Raw genomic sequence first — 22,682 nt, 5'->3', positions numbered from 1 at the left:
AATTTGATGGATGGACCACTCAGTGGATAAAGAACTGGCTGGATGGCCGCATGCAAAGAGTTGTGGTCAGTGGCTCAATGTCCGGCTGGAGACCAGTAACAAGTGGTGTCCCACAGGGATCAGTGTTGGGACCAGTCTTGTTTAACATCTTTGTTGCTGACATGGACGGTGGGATTGAGTGCGCCCTCAGCAAGTTTGCCGATGACACCAAGCTGTGTGGTTTGGTTGATAGGCTGGAGGGAAGGAATGCCATCCAGAGGGACCAAACACACTTGTCCCAAACACAGTTGTGAGGTGGGCTGATGGCAGCCTATGAAGTTTAACCTTATACAGCTGGGTCGGAGCAATCCCAGGCCCAGCTACAGATTGGGCAGAGAAGAGATTCAGAGCAGCCCTGCGGAAAAGGACTTGATGAGAAAATGAACATGAGCCGGCTTCAGTGTGTGCTCGCAGCCCAGAAAGCCCACCATATCCTGGGCTGCATCAAAAGGAACGTGACCAGCAAGTCAAAGGAGGTGATCCTGCCCCTCTACTCTGCTCTTGTGAGACCTCACTTGGAGTACTGTGTGCAGTTCTGGTGTCATCGACATAAAAGGACATGGGACTGTTAGAACAAGTCCAGAGGAGGGCCACGAGGATGTGGTCCATGAATTTTACACTGGTTCCTGGCCATACTCTCTGTTCCTGGTCATGTCCTGTGAAGCAGGACTGGAGGACGTCAGCTCTGAGGGGATGGCAGTAAGGCATTACAGGGGTGTGTGGGCACCACAGGAGCAGGGGAGATGCTCTGTGGGATGGTATGTAAGCTGTCTTTTCATGTATGAGCTGCAGGAAGGATATGAGTAGGCTTTTTGTGGTTGTAGACTTTGAAGGTTTCAGCTGTTGAGCCCTCTCATCTGTACTAGATGTGTGAAATGCAGTCTTTTGAAGGCTAATAACTTTCGCACAAAATCCACTCATAGTTGGGTAAGACAAAAAGCACGTGCCTGGAATAGAGCCATACTTTGTTTCAGGTCCCTGCTCTGAACACCAGAGTGTGAGAGGATTTCAAATTAAGCCACCAGATTTTTAACTTGGGCAGAATAACATCCTTTGCCCTGCTTCATTCTTAGAAGTAATTGAGTGCTATTTTTGAAGTTCTTCCAAAAGCTTTTATGCTTTAGACAGAAACAAGCTCAGAATGTATAAGTATAGATAATTAAAGTTTGGCAATATTATAAGCTGATGAAATTGGGATCTTGTGGTAGGAAATAATGCTGATCACAGTTAGTAAAGGGTACAAGTCCTTCCTTTGTTCTAGGAATTGCCTGATGTAATCTAGACTATGCCAGTAAATTTCACAGGGAGACAGAGGAGTTCGTATGCAGATTTTGGAATAGCCGTGCTTTAAGGATGAACAAAAAAGTACCTCACAGCCAAATAAAATATAGCAAGGTGTTTGGGCATCTTTGCAATGAGTGATATGCTTTGTCCTGTTTAAATTAATGCTAGGCAGCAGGCTAAAATTGTAAATGTAAAAAATAAGCAAGCTGCATCAAGGATGGTTTGCAAAGCCATACAGAAGGTCAGTGTTTGATGGTAATGATATGGAAATAAGCTTGGATCAGTAGTATGAATGAGTTCTGTGATTCAAAACTGGGCAGTAATAGGATCCAGTATTAGGATCAGGCAGGTGTGAAGATACTAGTGCTGAAGATTTGAAAATAAACTTTAATTTAAGATGTGCAGGGCAAAATGCAATGAGTTCTGTAGCGGTGTAATTGTACTAGTGGAGAAAGGTATTTTCCCCTTCTTGACCTTTTGCCTTCCATTCAATTGCAGAAATCCATAGGTTCAAAGGTTTGGGTTTGACCTACCAGACACTGAAGAAGCTTTGACAAGGCTTTGTAGCTATTAAACTTTCATAGGTTTGCAGCTTTGTGGTTGAAGTTAACAAGACTGTAACTGTTTTTTTTCTCTTGGGGATAGGATTTCAATTAAATCAGTGTTGCGCAGTATTAGAATTCCAGCCTTACAGGTTAAGCGTATGGAGTTTTTGTTATAGGGAGCGGGACCTTCGCCTGAGCCTAAAAAGTGCTCTCCTTCACTCATCTTTTCAAAACTCAGTTTCATTTAATGCTCTGATAGTGCTTGTTCTAAAGTCTGTGCAAGTGCTGTGCTGATGCTGCTGCAGAGCTGTGCCGCAGATCCATTTAACATCTTAACAAAAGGCAGGTTTTTCAGACGTGTTTGGTGTTGCCAGGCGTTCTCTTGCTGAAGTTGATTAGAGCTGAGAGCTTTAGAGAATCTATGTGAAATTATTGTGTTAAAAGTTTATATCCACTCCTTTGAGCTTTTGATTACTGGGGTTTAGCTGGTTCCATAGCTTATGAGGAGAAAGAGATGGACTGGCTTTGATGTCTTCACTACAAATCAGCCTCTTTCAATTGAAACCCATGCTGATTTGTGTAGCTACCTAAAACTACCTGGTGTACTACCTTGGTGTGCCTTTCACTTCTTCCACAATTCCCCTTGAAAGGAGCTATGACTACGGTTTATGGATCAGGCTACCTTCTCTTGCAATGGGAAGTCTAAACTGTGGATTTTGCTGATATTGGTAATTGGAACAATCTGATGGGGAAAAAGATAAAGAAAACCTAGCCTGGGAAGAGTCCTCAAGGGTTCCTGTGTAATAGAGCACTGGCTTGCTGGGGGAACAGATCTTTGTGGTGTTTTATGCTGTTCTACTGAAGTCAATTATATAAATGACCCATATGTATGCCCACATACTGTTGTGTTTCCTGACTAGTCCTTTACCTGCTTTTTCAGTTGCTGCATGTTGCGTGCCTTCTGCTCTGCTGTAACACTACAGCTTTGCATTTTGCTGCCTGTATGACTCCCACTCCCCATTCTGCATGGTCTGCTAAATGTACTTATTGTGCATCCAGAAAAAGCTGAAATAGTTGTTGATGGGTTTTGATTTTTGTTTTATCCCTGTCCCTTTTTCTCTTGACAGTTTTTTATCATGCTGTTAATTATATTTCTGTTGGAGCTCACTGTTGTGATTCTGTTCTTCGTCTACACTGACAAGGTAAGTCAGATTCTTAATTTTTCTTTTCCCTTCAGCAAATTTTTATGCCCCTTTTCCCTATAAATAAATCATGAAGTACATGACTTGGTATGCACATCATGCTTCTGTCTTCCTTGAGACACCCCTCTCAGAAGGAGCTCTCTCAGAATACATAAACAGCTTTGCAGGACTAGGATCTCTTGCTTGCTCATGTATACAGCTCAAGGTCACAGATATTGCCAAGTGCATCTATCATTAAAAAAAACAAAAACCAAAACAACTCCCCCCCCCAAAAAAAACCCCACAAAAACAAACAAACAAAAAACCAGAACAAAACCCAACAAAAAAACCCTAACCAAATAAGAAAAAATAAATGACAGAAAAGCAAAGCAGTCAATGAGCCTGACTAGGAGCATGGAGGAAAAGACACCCACCAGACTGAATAGGGCTTTTTTTAAAGTATGTTGTTTATAATGTAAGAGCCACATTAATGTTGTGTCCTTAGCACAGGCAAAGGCACACAATTCATTATCTTTCCAAGTTGCTTCTTTCAGCACATGTGTATTTAGATTCTAGTGGAAAGCCAAGGTAAGTGCATAAAAGTTTAATTAACAAAGGTTTTGTTTGTGGTTTACTTAAGTTTTGACCTTTGTTCCTGTGCTTTGTATTCTGTTGTAAGTGCAAGATTGCCTCTCTGAATTATCTTTATTTTTAATTTATCTTTATTTTAAAACAATTTTTCTTAAAAAAAAAACCAATCAGGCAAAACCAAAACCTACACGAATAAACCCAAAACAAGGGCATAACCTGCCAATTCAATTGAAATTGTCAAAGTACATTACAACTGAAGACTAAGGGAGCTTGAAAATCACAAAAATTTTGCCATGAATTAAGTCATCAGGTATGTGACCGATAAGCAGCTGCTTCTGGAATGGAAAGGCAAAATACCAAAAACCAAATACAAATTAAAAATAACTACACAAGATATCAGAGTAAAATGAATATTAGCAGTAGACCTAGTCATATTCAGTATGTTTAGCAATAACCTGAAGAGTGGATAAGATGTCAGCACTACTTTCTAGAAAGGCTCTGAATTAATGAATGAACACTGTGAGTGATCGTCAGGCGCACTTCTGAAGGACTGAAAAGAGCTAGATTGCCACACAGCATGTTGTAGCTAGAACATGAAATTAACTTGCAAAGTAATTAAAGTAGAAAGGACAATTTAAAATTACTTGTATGCATTATTGGGCTCTGAATTACCAGTAACCTCTTGGGAGAATGATCTACACGTCATACGTGACAGCTTAATAAAGGCATCTACTTAATATGCAATGGGCCTCCAAAACCCTAATACACTTGGCTATATTTAGAAATGGAAGCAGTTAGAAAAATTACCACATCATTATATAAATTGCCTCATTGTAAATTAAATATTGAGTTTTGTTTAAGCAAAAGGTAGTACTAGAAAGGTGGGAGAGGAGCAGTATGAAGAGGTATTATGTAGACTACCCTGATTCAGTTTGGGAAAGGAAAGACATACTCAAATTATCTTAAGAAGATAAATGATAGCAGTTTCTAGAATAATGACATACTAAAAACTTGTCCCAAACACAGAATACTTGAAAATATTAAAGAGTGGATTTAAAAGGGAAATGTTTTTTATGTTCTGCATCATCATCATGTAGGATTCCCTGTTGCTGGCTGCTGTTGAGTCTGATAGTTTGATAAATGTATGGGTATGGAGGAAAGAAAATGTTACATTGATTGGTAAGTGTCTGTCTGAGAATGTTGGTCCTCCCTTTTCAGAGGTGAAAAAGTGTCAGGGAGGATTCCCTCCCTCCTTCAGCCTATTGGTTTACAGTGGTTTTTATTTGTTCTTAATAAAGAGATCAGGGGTTTTAACTTTCCTCTGGGTCATGCACTATAAGTTGATGCAGGAGATACAGTATAGTTGTCTGTAAGATCTAAACATAGTCTAAAATACAGGCTTCAGTTCAAGTGCAGTTTTACTGAGTTAAGAAATAGCTGTAGTCTGTGTATTGCGGATGATCAGATTTGAGGCTCTTAATGTTTCTGTATGGCTCCATATGCATGGTTTATACTGAGGAAATCAATAGTTTGTCTCCTTATTACACTTACAGTCCTGCCAACAGAATAAATAAAACATCAGCAACCTAAAACAAGTATTTTCATACAGCATGCTTTGAATCTGTGTGCTGGCTTTTCTGATGTGAAGAACAGTATTGCCATGTGCGCTGGTATGGGGAAATAGCTAACCTAGACAAGTCCACCACATAATTCAGTTAACGCAAGTCCCTGAAAAATGAGCAAAGGAGCAGTCTACACTAACTCTTGCACATCAGAAGAAAGTAACATTAGTTTTGTGTGCAAAAGCAGAAAAGGACTCTGAAGATTAAGACTTGGAGGACTCCTGTATCATTTATATATATATATAAAAATATATAAAGTCAGCAGTTTTTTTTCAAGTACCTGGTAGCTTTCTGTTAATTAGGAGTGTATATACATATAAAGTTATTTCCAGGATAAAATGGGGGCTAATTGTTATTTTCTGTTCCTAGCTTGAGAAGAGGTCAACAATGGATCCCCTTGCAGTTTTCATTTACTCCTGCTTTGTCAAGTGGAAGGACTTTGGAGTGGATACTTCATCCCTTTGTCACAAAGTTGAATTAATACTCTCCTCTTTTCATGAAGCAGGACAGTGTTATCACCCTACTTAGGTGGAGAGGCAGGAGCCAAGAGATTTCCCTAAGACTCTGCAGGCATCTGGAGCCGATTCTAATTTTAGAGCTCTTGGTGCTTTGTCTGATGGCAGGGGATCTGAGAGATTGAGCTGTGCTGGCAGCAGAGCTGTGTAATGCAGCTGACTTAATAGTACTTTTGCAGTGAATGATATGCATTTTGTGCCTTCTGCTGTAGAATGGTCACAGTAGCAAGCTGCTGCCTACACCGCAGGGTGCAGGTATCAGCCACAGGGTGGGTGTGCATCCAGGTGCATGTGGACATGACCCATGGACTCCTGAGCTTGTAATAGGGGTAATGTGCTGCAGCTTTGAGCTGCACTGTGCATCTCTTTGGCAGGGCCTGAGCTCATACCTTGTTCGCATTTCCTCCAACTGTCCTGGCTGTCCTTACATTGCAAAATATGAATCTCTGGAATTCTGCAGAAGTGAAATGTGGCCTGTGTGGGAATAGGATGAGGAAATACATTCCTGTGGGGTGGCTGTCAGAAAAAATATATAGCACTTCTATTTTGTCCTGGCTGTTCTCAAGGCAGCAGGGTGACTGATTCATAGGCTGTCTTCAGCTCAAAATGGCAAAATGGAAGCTTATTTTTGTTTGTGCATGTTCAAATGCAAAGTCCTAAAGCATGGCTTTACATCTTTTTGAGGGCAGGAATATCAGCCTAAGAGATGTGGGCATTGAACAGAGTTTGTGTGATTATGAGAACTAAGGCAGGTTGTTGTTACACTGAGAGTGCTATTTATTCAGGCTGAACTGATGTCCCTATTTGAAGCAGTCTAAATTCCAGTGATAGTGCTAGAGTCATATGAATGGTTGGTTATGTGAATGGCCAACCATCTGTAGCTTGAATATTCTATTTAATGTGTTTTATTTTGATTCCATTAATACAGAGCAACATCTGACATTTTCTTAAGTTGGTTATTTCTATGTGAGGCTCTATATGCATTTATGAGGGTTCCATGGAGTACTGATAGGGTTAACCTTAATTATATTGTGACAAAGAGAAAGCAGCAGGGTCCTGTGCTGTCAGAGGCTGGATATTCCTTATATTTCTCAATACCAGATTGGACCCTGTTAGAATGTAAATTATGCTAATAAAATGCATGGTCTTGTACCAGTTCTAACTTGCATAATCCTTCTGGTATTAGCATCTGTATTTATTTATACTGTGATGATACTTCTGGAGGCAAAAAAAAAAAAAAAAAAGTCCATATTTACTCTTTTGCAGCTGTAATACATTTTTTTTTCGGTAGGTTTGTTGTTCAGATGTCTGCATTTTTTCTGATTTATGGCAGAGCTATGGAGTCACCATTTAATGCCCACAAATGGAAGAACATAACCACCAAAATGTGCTTGTTTTCCCTTTTCTTTTTGAAACATCAAACTGAGTAACGTAAGCCAGTTTAAGGAATAGAACCACTGAAGTCTCACTGACTATGATATTTGATTATGGGAGCAGTTACTGCTATTTGCAACTCAAAGTTAAGACCAGAAATTTCAATGAAGATTAGGCCGTTAACTCACTTGGGGTCCCTGTGACAATTACAGCCTGAATTCCATGCCTGCTTAGCTGTTTTGAAAATGGCCCACAGAATAGTAGAGCGTTGAAAAATAATGGCTACTTCTGTTTTTCATGAGATGTGTGAAAATGCTCTTGCTTTCTATGTCGCAGTAAATTGTAATGAGTTCTGCTATAGCTTTTACCGCTAGCTGATAAAAAATACGGTTTGTAGATTGATGAATTTTTTGTTTCTCAAAACATTTTGCAAATTATTGTAATTCCTGATTGATATTTTGCCTGGTTCCATACAGATTAGGCACCACAAAGTGGAATGTAGTGTGTATGGTTTTAAGTATAGCACAGTCCTCACAACCTCTTTCACGTTTGGCTTTATCAACAAAGTGGAAAAACTGAATCCACTTTCTGCATTTATGAGCAGCTGTTCACAGAAATGATCTGATGCTGCTGAGCCACTTGACAATATGAGTACGAAGTTCACAATCAAACTGAGGACAAATTTTTCATGCAGAAAGTTTAGTTCAAGCCTACTGCAGAAACTGTTGCTCTCATTGAGCTTCTGTCCAGAGGGCTTTAAAGTTTTCAGTGTTTGTCTTTGACAGAGCTTCGGCAGAGCAGGATATCTTCTCCGATAACAAAATGCTTCATGTTCCTAGTCAGCCTAGCACACAGGGCTGTCCAAGGTGCACACAAAGAAGATGGAAAACAGCAGCCTTTGGAAAGTTCTGCAAAACTGGCAGGGTGGTCACTCTGCACCACTCTTCAGTCAGATAGCCTGCCTTTTTTAACGGTTTCTTCATCAGCATTTGACTGTCCTGTTGTCATACATTTTAAAACTTATTACTGTTGAAAGGTTTGGGTGGTGGTAGAAATACCACCCTATATCCTCCTTTGCCACAGTGAACACAGCTGTTCCTGCTGCCGTGCAAGGCTGGGAGAATTTCAGAACATTATCTGTGTGGGTAGTGTCTGTGTTTGTTGGCATGCAGGAAGGCTCTCAAGAGGACAAGGCTATTTTTGACTCTGTGGTATTACTGTGGGGATGAGCTGCATTTTAACATGCTTCAGAGTGTGCAAGTCCCGGTATGTGTATGCAATGCTTTCTGAGCAGCCTGTGTGTAAATGCTTTATTTTTCAGTTAGAGTTCCATTTGTTTTGTTTTTAAAAGAGCTCTCCACACATTGAGATCTTCCTGGCATGTAGTATCTCTCTGGCAGTGTTCTTGAGTTGGGTTTTGCATAAGTGCTGACATTGCTAAAAGCTATTTCTCAGGTAGACAGGAGTAGCATTGCATGGGAATGTGAAGGTAGATTGTCTCTTAGATTGCAATGCACTGCCATTATTTCTATGTGAGTCTGATGTGTTCACCCTGGTCAAGTATTTTATTTCTCTAATGCAAATAATGTTATATAAATGGTGATATAGAATTATAAAAGACAGAAGTATCTGTGTGGTTTATTTTACTTGGTAATAAGCTTAATTTTAACTAGTTTATTAGCATTTCAGTAGTGGTGTCACATAATAGGGAGTTGCAGAAATTTCATCAAAAGAATTTAATTATAACCAATTTGTTGTGGCCTCTTTTCAGCAAAGCATTCAGGCATAGGTTTAAATTTGTCTCTGTTCAGCAGCTAACAAGTGCATGCTTTAATCTATGTGACTGACTTAATAATACACTGAAGTCTTGTCAAAGTTGATATGCACCTTTTGTGTCTTTCCCTTAAAGGAAAGGGAAATGCTAATGACAGTGAAAAATTCTGGAGATGGTAAAGATCCATCATATCTTTCACTCCATAGGGAATTCAGTGAAAAATAATGAATGTTTGCTTTACAGCATTATTGGTTATCTTTTTGTATTTGTTCTTAACAGCTTTCTGTTTAGTATCCTGAACTGCAACGCATCATTTTGATGGTTTTTTTAGGCAGGAGGAGGTGAGGGAGATGGAATTTATTTGCCAGTGTGGCTGAAAAAAGCACAGGAAATCCCAGTAGCTTCATTAATTCATTTGTCAAAAGAGGATTTCATTGAAAGTGCACCTCCAAAATGCTATTAAAAGGCTTGTTAAAGAATAGCACAGTATTGATGAAAAGAGTTAAGTGCATGTTCAGAAATACGTGTTATTTAGGAATGGTAACTGCAGATAAAATGCATTAGGGCTCCCCACTGAGAACTCTTGATCAATGGTTGATCAAGGCCTAATTGATTCCTCGAATAAATTGTTAGCAGGGGAATGGGTGTGGGGAAAGTAAAATCAAAGTCTGCTAAATTAGCTGCATGCCTAACACAAATACTATTACTGAAGATCCAGTGATGCAGTAGCCTCTCGGATCCTCATGCTGCATATCTTCCTGTTTTGGCTGAGTTCAGAAATGAAGATGAATGTAAGTATTGCATCCTAGTCGGTATGGATTTATTTATTTTATTTTTTTTTTTATATTGTGCTGCTGAACAGTTTGGAATAGTGCCTTTTCTCAGGAGAAATACAGTTCTGACCTCTAACCCAGCTGACTGGGAGATCAATTCATCTATGCAGATCTGGGAATTAAACACAGCTACTGCTTCCATTATGCCTGTCTTAAAGCCAGCCAGATGTGTCTCTTATTACTTGACATGATTAAATTCATCAGAGTGTCTCCTGATAAATAATAGGCAATGTACCAGCCTACAAAAGAAAGAGATGTATCTGGGCTTCCTTCTTGCTGGCTGTAATCCCTAATTAGAGATTAACTCACAATCTCAGGAACACATTAGACTGTATCTTTGTTCTGGGAGCATTTTTACAATGAGATTATTTGTTTCCCATGCTCCTATCGTAAATTTCTGGTTTTGTAGTAGGTGAAATATGTGTAGTGCAGGTCTTCAGTCAGCTTCTCTGAGGGAACACTCTAGAATACACTAATTGGTGGTTATTAAATACATGCACAACATGCTTTTTGTTCAGGTGTCTTAGAGCATGTTGCAAGTGTTGAGTATGTAGTTCAGCTCTGCTTTTGCTGAGTGGGAGAAGTGATGTTGAAGGCTAAATCCTGAAGGTGCAGTGTCTCCTGGGAAATACTCAGTGCTCTCACATCTGGATGAATGCAAGGACCTTACTATTCCAAAGGACAAGTTTTTACATGACTCTCATGTGATCAAATGAGAAGTTATTTCAACATCTGGGTGGATCAGGAACTGAATGAATGTTGGTGTTCATTGCTGCTAGAACTCAAGTGACTGGCACTGCTTTGCATACATCTGATCAACACTAGTTTTGGCTGGTGACTGACCCTCAGTTTTGTATCTGTTTTAACTGCTGGTACACTTTTTATACAATTGCTGGTACACTTTTTATACAATTCTATTTGGAAAAGGGAAGAATAGCAGAAAGGGAAAAGAATGTTTTAGAATTTTGCTAAGATAAATAAGGCAGCTTCAGACATTCAAATACAAGCAACATCAAATGCAGAGGAATGATTGAGGTAATATGTTGAAGCAGACAGCACATTTTTTATTCATGCTACACACATTTTTGATGTGTCACAATGTATTTCAGACAGCATTAGAAAATGGCAGTAAACTAAATGTTTAACATTTTTTACATATACAAAAAGAGAAGGGAAGATTACTTTTTGTGTTACCAGACTGCATGCAGGCCAGTAGCATACAGTTCTTGTCTTGGATTTGTCAGATGGAGTTGAAGAATAATGTGGTGGGTGCACCACTTTATTAAGTATAATTTACAGCTGGAGTTCTTTCAACTCCTTCCTTTTATTTAACTCAGCAACAGTATACATAGAATGACTCCTAGCTGAAATGAGGAAAGACAGATCTGTTGATGAGCAGCTCTAAACCATTACTAGTGCTAGGTTTTCTTAGCGTGGGGTGGGTTGACTTTAAGGCCACAAATGTTGAGGTGCTTTGTATTACCCAAACTCCATAGTACGTATAAGGCATCCAGTTTATAGCATAGCTTCTCATTGGAAATATTGATGCACTGCAAAATGGTGCTGTCTTTGCAGCTGGTAATTGTGGGTTGAATCCTTGCTGTGAAATTCAGGTGTAGGAAGGAGGTGCAAGTGTTCTAGACACAAATATTTTTTTGAAATATAGTCCCAAACTTAAAAAAAAACCAACATAATCAATGGCAAATACCAATCAATGGTAAACTATATCTGCTTCCTATTTTGCTGTCCGTGCCAGTAAACCAGCAACCAGGTATAAATAATAATCTCTAATATAGACTAATTATCTTAGTTATTTGGGATCTTGAACTCTGAATCTTTTTTACAAATGAGCACCAAAATCAGTGATTGACTTGACAATAGAAAATGACTGATCTGGAAGAGAGAAGCAGATTTTTTGTAAATGGATATATCTTAATAGGAAGCAGAGAGAGAACTTTATGTTACAATTTCTGAGTGCACACATTTCCTACTTGATGCTTTCAGTGCCTCTGATAATTTGGATGGTGCTGGTTTAACACTATTTTGCTGCAGTGTCCTGGCATTAGCAGTGAATGAGGCACGTACAAAATTTGTTTTAAGCATGACACAATCTTAATTCGCTTTGTTGTACTGCAGTTATTCTCTGTACCCTCTCTATGCAGGAGAGGCATCCTTAAGAACAGAGAATTCTTGTATAGGTTCAGTTCTTTCTTGTTGAAACCCATTCATCAACTTGCACTCCCCTTCCTGCTATTAATTGTTTTTAATACAATTTCTTAACTAGTTTTTTCTGTGATAATTATTGAATTATTATATGACAATATATGTTTTGATTTCCTTGTTTGCTCCATTTTGCACTTTACTGCTGTAAGCCAACAATACTGTTGCTCTGCCAGACGTTTTTGCCATCTGCCCCTTACCACTCTGAACCACAGGAAAATAGAAAAATACATGTCATCATCTTCAGCTGTGCTGATGTTGCCTCTCCTGACAAAGTCCTAACCTCACCATTTAAGAAACCTTTTCAGAGGTCACCTCGAAGGGGATATTGAAGTGCAAACTGAGCTGAATGCTAAAAATTGGTAAATTATGTAAGTGAAGCAAAATTGAAAAGATTCAAAGGATAATTTGAAGATATTTAAAACAACTAAAAGGTCTTTCTCTAGAGAATAATGGAAGTGGAAAATCACAAAGCATGTAAGAGAAGAAGACTTTGATCCTAAATCAGATGTATGTTAGATTTATCTCGCAAGGCATTTGGTTATTCTTACGAAAATTCAGGACCGAAGAAGTTCAAATAAGATTTGAATCAATCAGAATTAGAGAACATATATTTAAAAGCTATGAAGAGAATCAACGTTACTCTCTATACAACACACGCACAAGAAAACATCCTGCAGATTTCTTTCAGGTCCACTTTTTTTTTTTCAGTGAATAGGGAATGCATTGTAGTTGGCAGAAAAGTAGCTGAAAGCGTTCAGGCAAAGAGAAGCAATGTGGCTTTTTTCAAAGTCAGGTAGCTTGGGGAAAAAAAAAACAAATTATTTTGAGGACTATGAAGAAAGCAGGAGGGGAATGTGTTACATACCTTGAAGTGTGTTGAGTTTGGACTAGTATTGAAGTAAATGTCAGTGGAATGCCCTTGCTGCTACTACCACCACTGGTGACCATTCAGTGGCCAAGTGTGGCTTCCCAGATGGAATTTCTCTGCTGGATTTTCTCAATGGAAAGCTGGTTCATGCTCACTTTGACTCTGATTCATGTACAAATGGCAGGGGCAACTCTTTCATAATGCCTGTTATTAACACAGGAGAGCAATGAGCAATGGGGATTGCTTTTCCGACTGACTATAGTAACTTCTCTCTCTTTCAACTCTATTCATTCTAAGTGTCAGTTTTCATGTAAGAGAGTCACTGAGAGACAATAAGGTGAGACTAGGGCACTGGAATGGCTGGATATCACAGTTTTGCCATATCTGTTTTAAGCCTTTTAGGGGTTTGATTGCATGACACCGTATCAGGTGTCAGTACATAATGAATACACAAGTTATCACTTTCTCTATGATAAAATCCTGTCCCCAGTGAAGGCTGTGTGTTGTCTTCCATGGAGCCAAGCTATAATCCTTAATTTCAGGATATTTGAAATCTCCTTCCCACTTACCTACATGATGATTCAAATAATGTTTGCTGGAGTGTATGAGGTGGTGTATTCCAGTGCTATAGGAGAATCCACTGCATAGCAAGTAAATCCATCCTTTGTAAATCCATTCTGACTACTCCCAATGATTTTGTCCTCTACGTGTTTGGAAATGGTTTCCAGGATTAGTTGCTCCATCACCTTCCCAGGTATTGACGTGAGAATGACAGGCCTGTAGTTCCTGGATCTTCCTTATTGCCCATGTTGAAGACAGGAGTGGTATTTGTTCTTTTCCAGTGTTTGAGATCTTCTCACCATCCTCTGACGGGACAGAGGGTTTCTGTCTTGGCTTGTATGGTATTGCCATTTTTTGTCCACTACTTCCAACCACTGTGCTAACAGAAAACCAGACCAAGTGCTGAGTCTGTATATTTCAGAGCAGACAAAATATGTATTTAAACTCCCATTTCAACTTTCTTTTCCTTCTTCTGGGTACTAATTTTGGGTATCTGCTGCAGCTAGTCACCAGTTCTCACAAAAATTATGGAAATGGAGTGTATCTGAATGGTCTACCAACCATTTGACTTGATTTTTTTGCTTTATAATTATTTTAAAACATTTATTGGCAAAAATTTTCCAATGACAAAATGCTCCCACTGGTGCATGCCATAGGTTTGCAGTGATTTAACAAGAGGAGAATATTTGAGTTAAAGGCGCATATACAAGTTAAAGCTTTCTGTCAATGGTAATTACTGGAATGAGTGCTTTTTGAAGTAGCCTTTCACTGTCATTTATTTGAAATTACTTTTTTTTTAATACTTACTCTGAATTCCTGGAATGTGATATCAAACTGCTAAGGGGGCAGCAGGGGGAGACTTCATTACACATTGAGCTGGACTTCTTGAAGACTTAGTGTTCCTTTTCCACATGCTTATTTATTAGACTTTGTGACTGGGTATGGTTGGGTTTTTTGTATTCATCTCATAGGATCAGCTAATGCTGTGTAAGGTAAAATGGAGAATGTAGGGTTTTCTTCCACATCTTTGGTGAGGCCATGCAGAATCCATAGGAGTCAGATTATGGTTTCCTTGAGCTTCTCGCTCTGGATCCAGGGGTACCTGCTAGCATGCTCCTTATACACTGTGGAACTGTCAACATTACTGTATAGCTCTTTGAGGAGATCCAGCTCTGAGATGAAAAACTACTCTCCTTCTTAATCTAGGAATACAAAGGCACTTTCATAATTTAAAGCCCATTCCAGATATGTTTTGAGCAATGTTCCACTCGAGTAGCTGGCCATTTGGAATAGACATGTGTGCTGTGTGCCTGGAAGAACTATAGTCTTCCCTGCGAGGCTGAGGTGACACTGTAGAGAGGCTTGTGGCACGTCTTGGTGTGAATTTTCCTGTTTGTGGTCCCTGCTATGTCCTGTTTAGCAAAAAACTGCTAAACAGGTTTAGAGATGAACAAATGAACCCTTTCCATAGGTCTTTATGAAACGTTTTTGTTACAAATGAGCAACATGATATTTTAAATCACTGTTTCACTGACTGTGTTTATTTCTAGTCTCAGTAGGATGCCATGCAGTGTTACAGCCTGTAAGGGTCACTCAGTAAGTCCTTATTTATTCCACAGCTTTTATACTTAGAGGTTGTACATCTCATTAATTTCCCCTCCCCCCTTTTTAATAGCATATTAAATTTGAGGATTCCAATATCATTCGTTCTCTCAATCCATGTGAACCTTTCTAGAGGTTAGTTTATTAGAGAAGGGTTAAGGAGTCTGTTCTATAGAGATTTCTGTGAAAATCGGCATGTTTGGAGACTAAAACAAAGCTGATGAGGGTGTAAAATGCACTACTAGAAGCATGTTTCCTCAGTCACAGAATTATTCTCTTTCTCCTCAAAGACCCTTTGCCTCATTCAGCTTAACATCATGACTCCACAATTTAAATAGCGTGAATTAAGAGGATCAAGTTTCTGGTCTCTGAAAGCTTGTAATACCCTGATTACTCTCACCTTCCAAGAGAAGAGGACATTGAGATGTCCCTGTATCAATTCTGACTTGCCAATCACTTCACCTTCTATCCTTGAAATAATTATCCAGTGGGAATTCGAGGTTGCACGCAGACAACTTGTGTTCTGATTGAACAGAGCTAAATGAAGTTGGGAAGAATTTGACCCTTGTTAAAGAGGTTGTTCTTATGCAACTTCTAAGTGCTCTTTTAAGTGGTGGTGGTGGAATCTGATAAAGAAAAAAATTAATGCTAAAGGAAAATGAGATTTAACAGACAGTTAACTACATCCTGCATAACAAAAATGAGGTTTTAAGAGAGGGATTTGGATGTCTCTCCCTTGTTGACCCACTTTGAGATAATTTAGAGAGGCTTGAATTTTGACACTTGATGAGAATTAGATCTGCCAGGATCTGAAGTGGGGTGCCCTGAATCCCCTTTCACCTCTGCAAGTCATCTCTGAGATAAAGTGACACTACAAGTGGTGACACATGGTTCAGCGCCTAACATAGCAACTCCATTTACAAGGGAAGAATTCCTTGGGTAAGAATGAATCTTAACATTCCCTTTTTTGTATCCTGTAACCTCAGTGCTGAGCCTTTCTTATTCTCTTTTGGAATATGGTGCTGCATGGATGGTCAAGATACATTTGTATTAACAAGCATATAGGTTTAGATCACTTCCTTTTGGTTTATCAGGAACTAGCAGCTCACCTGGTCCTCCATTTCAGGCTGAAATAGAAGAATAAATTAAACAAGTCTTTTGTCTGAGCAGATTTTTATGAAAGTGAGTGGGGAGTAAAAGATGAATTGCATTTTATAGAGTAGGAAATTAAATTGTTCTTCCACCTTCTATTTCAAAAATCCAGAAAAAAAGTCAGGAAATGTTCCTTGCTTTCTGAAAGTACCAAGATCCCTCCCCATGTTTGGGCTGTCTCAGAATGTTCAGGAAAGGCTTTAGGATTAGAGAATTGTGGCTGAGTGTGTCTTTTCCTGCATATAAAGCTATTTCTTGTAAGAAGTATGTATGGCACCTGAAAGTGAATTGGTTGATTTGCAGCAAGAGAAAAAACACCTAGACTGATCCTGCAGTGTTCTGCTGCTTCACCTCACCAACAGGGTCTTCCCTTAGGGTTCTTATCAGGGATGAGTTCCTGTTTCAAATCTCTAGTCAGCAAATCTGGGCAGCAGGATTAGGTAGGGGGAAAGCAAAGGTTTTAGGCTGCCGTTTTTTTTCTGGGGGGAGCACAGGCTGCTCCACCTTCCCACATCATGCCTGAATTGAAGATTGGTGTTGCAGATGAAGGAATGGAGTGAGGGGCTATAGATACTCTTTGCCAGAGATTAATATGAAACTGATTGGTCCCCAAGCTGTGAGTAATGTTTATTAGTAAACATTTTGCCAATTGTGGCAGAAATGGTTGTTCAGGATTCTCTTGGCAGCATTTGTTCTCTGCTGTCCCTCTATTGTAAGGAATGCAGCCTGACAGCACAAGTAATTTAATGCAGTTAAAAGCTAGCCCCAGTGAAAGGAGTGATGAGGAAGATTCTTTACTTATTCCTCATTAGTCCTGAGCAGGCTTGCTCATGAATCCTGTAACCTTGGCAGCAAGAGAACCTCCTTTTGCTTTGCTATCTGCAAGGAAATGAATTACACAAGCATAGAAATTCATGAATGCTGAATACTGCAATTAATTTTGTTAAAGCCTCTTTATATATTTAGTTTTGGAAGAGGAAGGAAGGAGAAGCTTATCGCTAGCTGTGAGTCTGAAGCCACAAATCTTGCATAGCTTTCAGTTTAAGATAAAAATGAATCTATAAGGAATCCAAAAATCCTTTGTTTATTTTATTTATTGTAAGAATGAGAAATGATGAAGGCAGTAATATAATGTTAACATCACAATCCCCACAGTGAATTCATTAACATGGAGAAAACACATTAATAGCTTTTTTTATTGCTAGTCTGAAAACTTTATAATGGCATTTATTGCAAGGGAACTGAAATGTGAATGGCAGAACTTTATAAATCTCAGCTCATATGTGGTGGCTTAAACAGTGTATGAAAATGTGAGTGGGGTTTTTGTTGGATTTTTGTTTTGGTTTTTTTTTTAAAAGAAGTCTGGACTTTGAACTTTGCCAGTTTTTCCCACTTAATCTTGCTTTTGCACATATTAAGGAAGCAGTCATATTGCAAAGAAGCTGCATGTAAAGCTGGATGTATTGGATGTTGAAATTTTCTCTCCTTATAGCCAATACAGGTGCAAGTAAATGTTTCATCAGCACACCCATTAAGTTCCTAGTGGTAAATTTAGCCACAAGCATTCAAGAGATGCTTACTTTGCATTTAATTTAGATCTAAAAAAAGGACATAGCAGCTTGCTTTAAAATGCATTACATTCAGTTTATTTAATATTCTTATTCTCATATATTCTTATTTATTATGTGTATAGAAAAAATAAATGAAAAAGTTACAGCAATACCCACACAGCTCAAAGTGATGAGGGTAGCTATCTTAAAATAGATACAATCTGGCTTAGCCACCAGCCAGTCATTTCATGAACTCTGTTGGAGTGAACTTAGAAATAACCTCACTGAAGTCAGAGCTTCTCCCAGACAGAGCAATCCCTTTATCTTCTCTCTTTAAGTTGTGCCAAATTTTCCCTTTTTTCATGCTACTGCATAGTGCTAGCACTGTAGGGAGTTGTGGTTCTTTTTTATCTTTTTTCTCATTCTTTCTTGTGGGCAGCGTCAATCAACTTGCAAATTACAGCATGCTCACATATGATTGCAGTGGAGGTTTCTTTACCAATGTTGTGGTTTAAACCCAGCCATGCAGCTCATTCACTCACTCCCCCCCTTCTTGCCCTCCCCCTAGTCCTGGAGGGACGGAGAGGAGAATAAAAAAAAATGCAACTCCCACAGGTTGAGATAAGAACAGTTTAGTAACTAAAGTATAACGCAAATCACTACTGATACCACCAATAATAACAATGATAAAGGAAATAACAAGGGAAGAGAATACAACACCTCAGCACCCGCCAACCGATAACTTACCCCCCCCCAGCCCAACCAAGCACCGACTGATACCTCCTCCAACCCTGCAGACACCCAGCCCTTCCAGGTAACTCTCAGTTACATCCTGGGCATGACATGCTGTGTTATGGAATACCTCTTTGGCTTGCTTGGGTCAGGTGTCCTGTCTTTGCTTCCTCCCGGCTTCCCCTCCTCCCTAGCAGAGCATGAGGCTCACAAAGTCCTTGGCCAGACCAAACGTTTGAGCAGTAACTAAAAACATTGGTGCCATCAGCACCATTCCCAGGCCGAAAGTCAAAAACACAGTGCTGCACCAGCTACCAAGAAGGAGAAAAAACGACTGCTACTCCTAAACCCAGGACAACCAAGTACTGACAGACTATATAGTGTTAACTCTTGCTGTGGCACAGCCTCACTCTGCCTTTAGGTAAGAAAATGTGGGACTTCTGCTTGTGCATCACCTACCTTTCCATGACAGCAGTGTTTTGCACTGCATGGGGAGTTGTGTTTCGTTAGGGAGTTGCACTAAAAACATCTAATATGTGCAATGTATTTTTTATCACATTTGTTCAAAATGGCTAGCCAGAAATCATACTTGCTGGACAAAAAAAATGATGATATGATAAATAAAGTACTGTAAATAAAACTGTTATCTGGAACATGTCAGTTGCTGAGGTGAGTAGCTTGAGAGAGGATGCCTTCAACACCGGAGCGGGGGGGAAGCTCAGCATCCAGGAGCCTCAACTCAGAGCAGGGAGAGCCACTGAGGAGCCTCAGGTCCTCCACAGGACTTGCCCAGGAGCTGGCAGCTCAGCTGACGTGAGCAGGGACTCACAGGGGCGGAGCCAGGAGGAGCGACACCAGCCCTGAATGGTTAAAAACAAAAAAAGGAGGAAGAGGACAATTAAAAGCAAGGGGCTTCCTCACAAATCTGTTGTCCCCACCCAGAACCGCTTTGCTGTCCTGCAGGGGGCTAATGAGGAAACACACTCGCACTACAACTGGCTGATGCACTGGTAAAGAAGATCACTACTGGTGCTGCCAGGAAAAAGCGGCAGACCGTAGTGATAGGGGACTCTGAAAGGCACAGAGGCACCCATCTGTCGGCCTGACCCAGTCTCAAGGGAGGTGTGCTGCCTACCAGGGGCACAGACCAGGGATGTTGTAGAGAGGCTGCCTGGTCTAGTAAGTCCCACATACTATTACCCACTTCTAGTGATCCATGTGGGTGCTAGTGATATAGACAGCAATAGCCCAGGGAACATCACGAAGGACTACAGAGCCCTGGGAGAGGTGGTTAGGGGCTCTGGAGCTCAGATAGTCTTTTCATCAGTTCTCCAGGATAAAGGGGAGGACCTTAAAAAGGCTAGGAGGATTGGCCAGGTTAATAAATGGTTGGAATGGTGGTGCCATAATCAGGGGTTTGGGTATTTAGAACATCAGACTCAATTTGGGAGGCCAGGTCTACTGGAGGCTGGTGGAGCTGGTCTTGCTGTTTTGGTAGGAGGCTTGCCAGACTGGTCAAGGAAGCTTTAAGCTAGATGTGTTAAGGGAGGGGAGCATCATTCCATTCCAACACACCCAGTTGGTTGCCAGCACCTATAGTAAAGGCTCGGAGCAATGTAGAAATATTCCAGCCGCTCCAGCCAATGAGCTGGCTTCAGTTGGAGCTCGGCTCAGATGCCTCTATACAAACGCCCGTAGCATGGGGAACAAACAAGAGGATTAGAGATGTGTGCACGTCTGTGAGGGTATGATAAAATGGGCTTCACAGAAACATGGTGGGATGGCTCCTATGACTGGAGTGTTGGAATGGAAGGTTACAGGCTCTTTAGAAAAGACAGGCCCGGTGAACGGGGAGGGAGAGTTGCCCTTTATGTTAGGTATAGGCTGGAGAGTATGGAACTCTGTCTGGGGAGAGTCAACAGAGTTTGTGGGTCAGGGTTAAAGGGAGAACAGCTATGGGAGACATTACTGTGGGGATTTGTTACAGACCGCCTGATCAAGAGGAATCTGGGGATGAAGCACTCTATAGACAGATAGGAGCAGCCTCACGCTCACAGGCCCTTGTTCTCATGGGTGACTTCAACCACCCTGACATCTGTTGGAAGGACGGTATGGCCCGGCACAAGCAATCCAGGAGGTTCCTCGATTGCGTGGAAGACAACTTCCTTCTGCAAGTAATAGAGGAGCTGACAAGGAGAGATGCCATGCTTGACCTCATGCTCACCAACAGGGAAGGGCTCGTTGGAAATGTGACGCTCCAGGGCAGCCTTGGTTGCAGCGATCATGAGATGGTCGAGTTTGAGATCCTCAGGACAGTGAGAAGAGCATGCAGCAGCCTCACTGCCCTGGACTTCAAGAGAGCAGACTTTGGCCTCTTCAGGAACCTGCTTCGGAAGGTTCCATGGGATATAGCGCTAGAAGGCAGGGGGGCCCCAAGGCTGTTGATTGATATTCAAGGATCACCTGCTACAAGCTCAGGTGTGTTGCATCGCAACTAGAAGGAAGTGCAGCAGGAGGGCCAGGAGACCTCCATAGATAGATAAGATGCTGCTGAGAAGACTTAGATGGCAAAAAGAGGCTTATAAAAAGTGGAAGCAAGCACAGGTGGCCTGGGAAGAATACAGGGATGTTGTCCAGAGAGCTAGGGACCAGGTTAGGAAAGCTAAGGCCCAGTTAGAATTAAACTTGGCTAGGGTTGTGAAAGATAACAGGAAGGGATTCTCATAGGTACATTGCAAATAAAAGACAGACTAGGGGCAACATGGGCCTTCTCCGGAAGCTATCAGGAGAACTGACTACCCTGGATTTGGAGAAGGCTGAGGTTCTTAATGACTTCTTTGCCCCAGTCTTCACTGGCAAAGGCTCTGACCACACCACCCAAGTCTTGGAAGGCAGATGCAGGGACTGTGAGAATGAAGACCTTGGGCCCACTGTAGGAGAGGATCTGGTTCGAGACCATCTCAGTAACCTGAACGTGCACAAGTCCATGGGACCTGATGAAATCCATCCATGGGTCCTGAAGGAGCTGGTGAATGAAGTTGCTAAGCCACTGTCCATCATATTTGAAAAATCATGGCAGTCAGATAAAGTTCCTGATGACTGGGAAAAGGGAAATATAACCCCCATTTTCAAGAAGGGGAAAACGGATGATGCAGGAAACTACAGACCAGTCAGTCTCACCTCTGTGCCTGGCAAAATCTTAGAGGATATTCTCCTGGAAGGCATGCTAAGGCACATGAAAAACAAGGTGTTTGGTGACATCCAGCATGGCTTCACTAAGGGGAAATCCTGCCTGACCAATTTGATGGCCTGCCGTAGAATATATGGACCCAGTCAGAGATCAATATGATCAGACAAAAGCCGTTTATTACAAAGCCTTAACTCCTTATGTACTATTTCTTACATGCACTTACAGTGATTTGGCATATTATGATTGGATACGTGTCTTGAAGACCCTTAGTGACTAACATATAATTGGTTAAGCACAGGTGTGAGAACTTGACCTCGAAAGCTTGCCAACAGTCCACAGTTCTCATTAACTCAGTGAATTCGAGCTTCTTCGTATCTTGCTTGCTTAAGCTTCCTTGGGCCTCTCATGGCCTTGCTGTATCTTTCAGGATTATTCAGAGTTTATGTACCAATTATCCATTCTCCTGTGAGAACACTGCCTCCACAGTGGCCTTCTATGATGGGGCTACAGAACTGGTGGACAGGGGTAGAGCAGTTGATGTCATCTACCTGGACTTGTGCAAAGCATTCGACACCGTCCCGCATGACATCCTTGTCTCTAAATTGGAGAGACATCAATTTGATAGGTGGAGCACTCGATGGATAAAGAACTGGCTGAATGGCTGCACGCAAAGAGTTGTGGTCAATGGCTCAATGTCCAGCTGGAGACCAGTAACGAGTAGTGTCCCTCAGGGATCTACAGCTGCGTTAGAGCAATCCCAGGCACAGCTACAGGTTGGGCAGAGAAGAGATTCAGAGCAGCCCTGCGGAGAAGGACTTGGGGGTGTTGGTCGATGAGAAAATCAACATGAGCCAGCTTCAGTGTGCGCTCACAGCCCAGAAAGCCAACTGTATCCTGGAGTGCATCAAAAGGAGTGCAACCAGCAGGTCAAAGGAGGTGATCCTGCCCCTCTACTCTGCTCCTGTGCTCCTGTGAGACCTCACTTGGAGTATTGTATGCAGTTCTGGTGTCCTCAACATAAAAGGACATGGAACTGTTGGAACAAG

At 40.9% G+C, this 22,682-nt stretch overlaps 1 protein-coding gene across 10 annotated transcripts in view; it reads left to right on the top strand.

Annotated features, from left to right (window-relative positions):
- TSPAN4 (tetraspanin 4) overlaps nucleotides 1-22,682 on the top strand; it is a 468,448-nt gene that overhangs the window by 407,001 nt on the left and 38,765 nt on the right. For 9 of the 10 annotated variants that reach the window (XM_062619103.1, XM_062619100.1, XM_062619104.1 and 6 more), the window contains one exon: nucleotides 2,996-3,070. The exons of the other annotated variant lie outside the window; for it this stretch is intronic. In XM_062619103.1, the coding sequence (XP_062475087.1) occupies nucleotides 2,996-3,070 (75 nt within the window). The remainder of the gene's footprint in view (nucleotides 1-2,995; nucleotides 3,071-22,682) is intronic. 10 annotated transcript variants of the gene reach the window in all.

Source organism: Pezoporus occidentalis, unplaced genomic scaffold (genome assembly GCF_034315485.1).
Source record: "Pezoporus occidentalis ecotype Australia unplaced genomic scaffold, CSIRO_AGI_Poc_V1 ctg21, whole genome shotgun sequence".
In the NCBI taxonomy this organism is placed as follows: domain Eukaryota; kingdom Metazoa; phylum Chordata; class Aves; order Psittaciformes; family Psittacidae; genus Pezoporus; species Pezoporus occidentalis.
The sequence above is the reverse complement of the archived record's forward strand: the minus strand, read 5'-3'. Positions and strand labels throughout refer to the sequence as shown.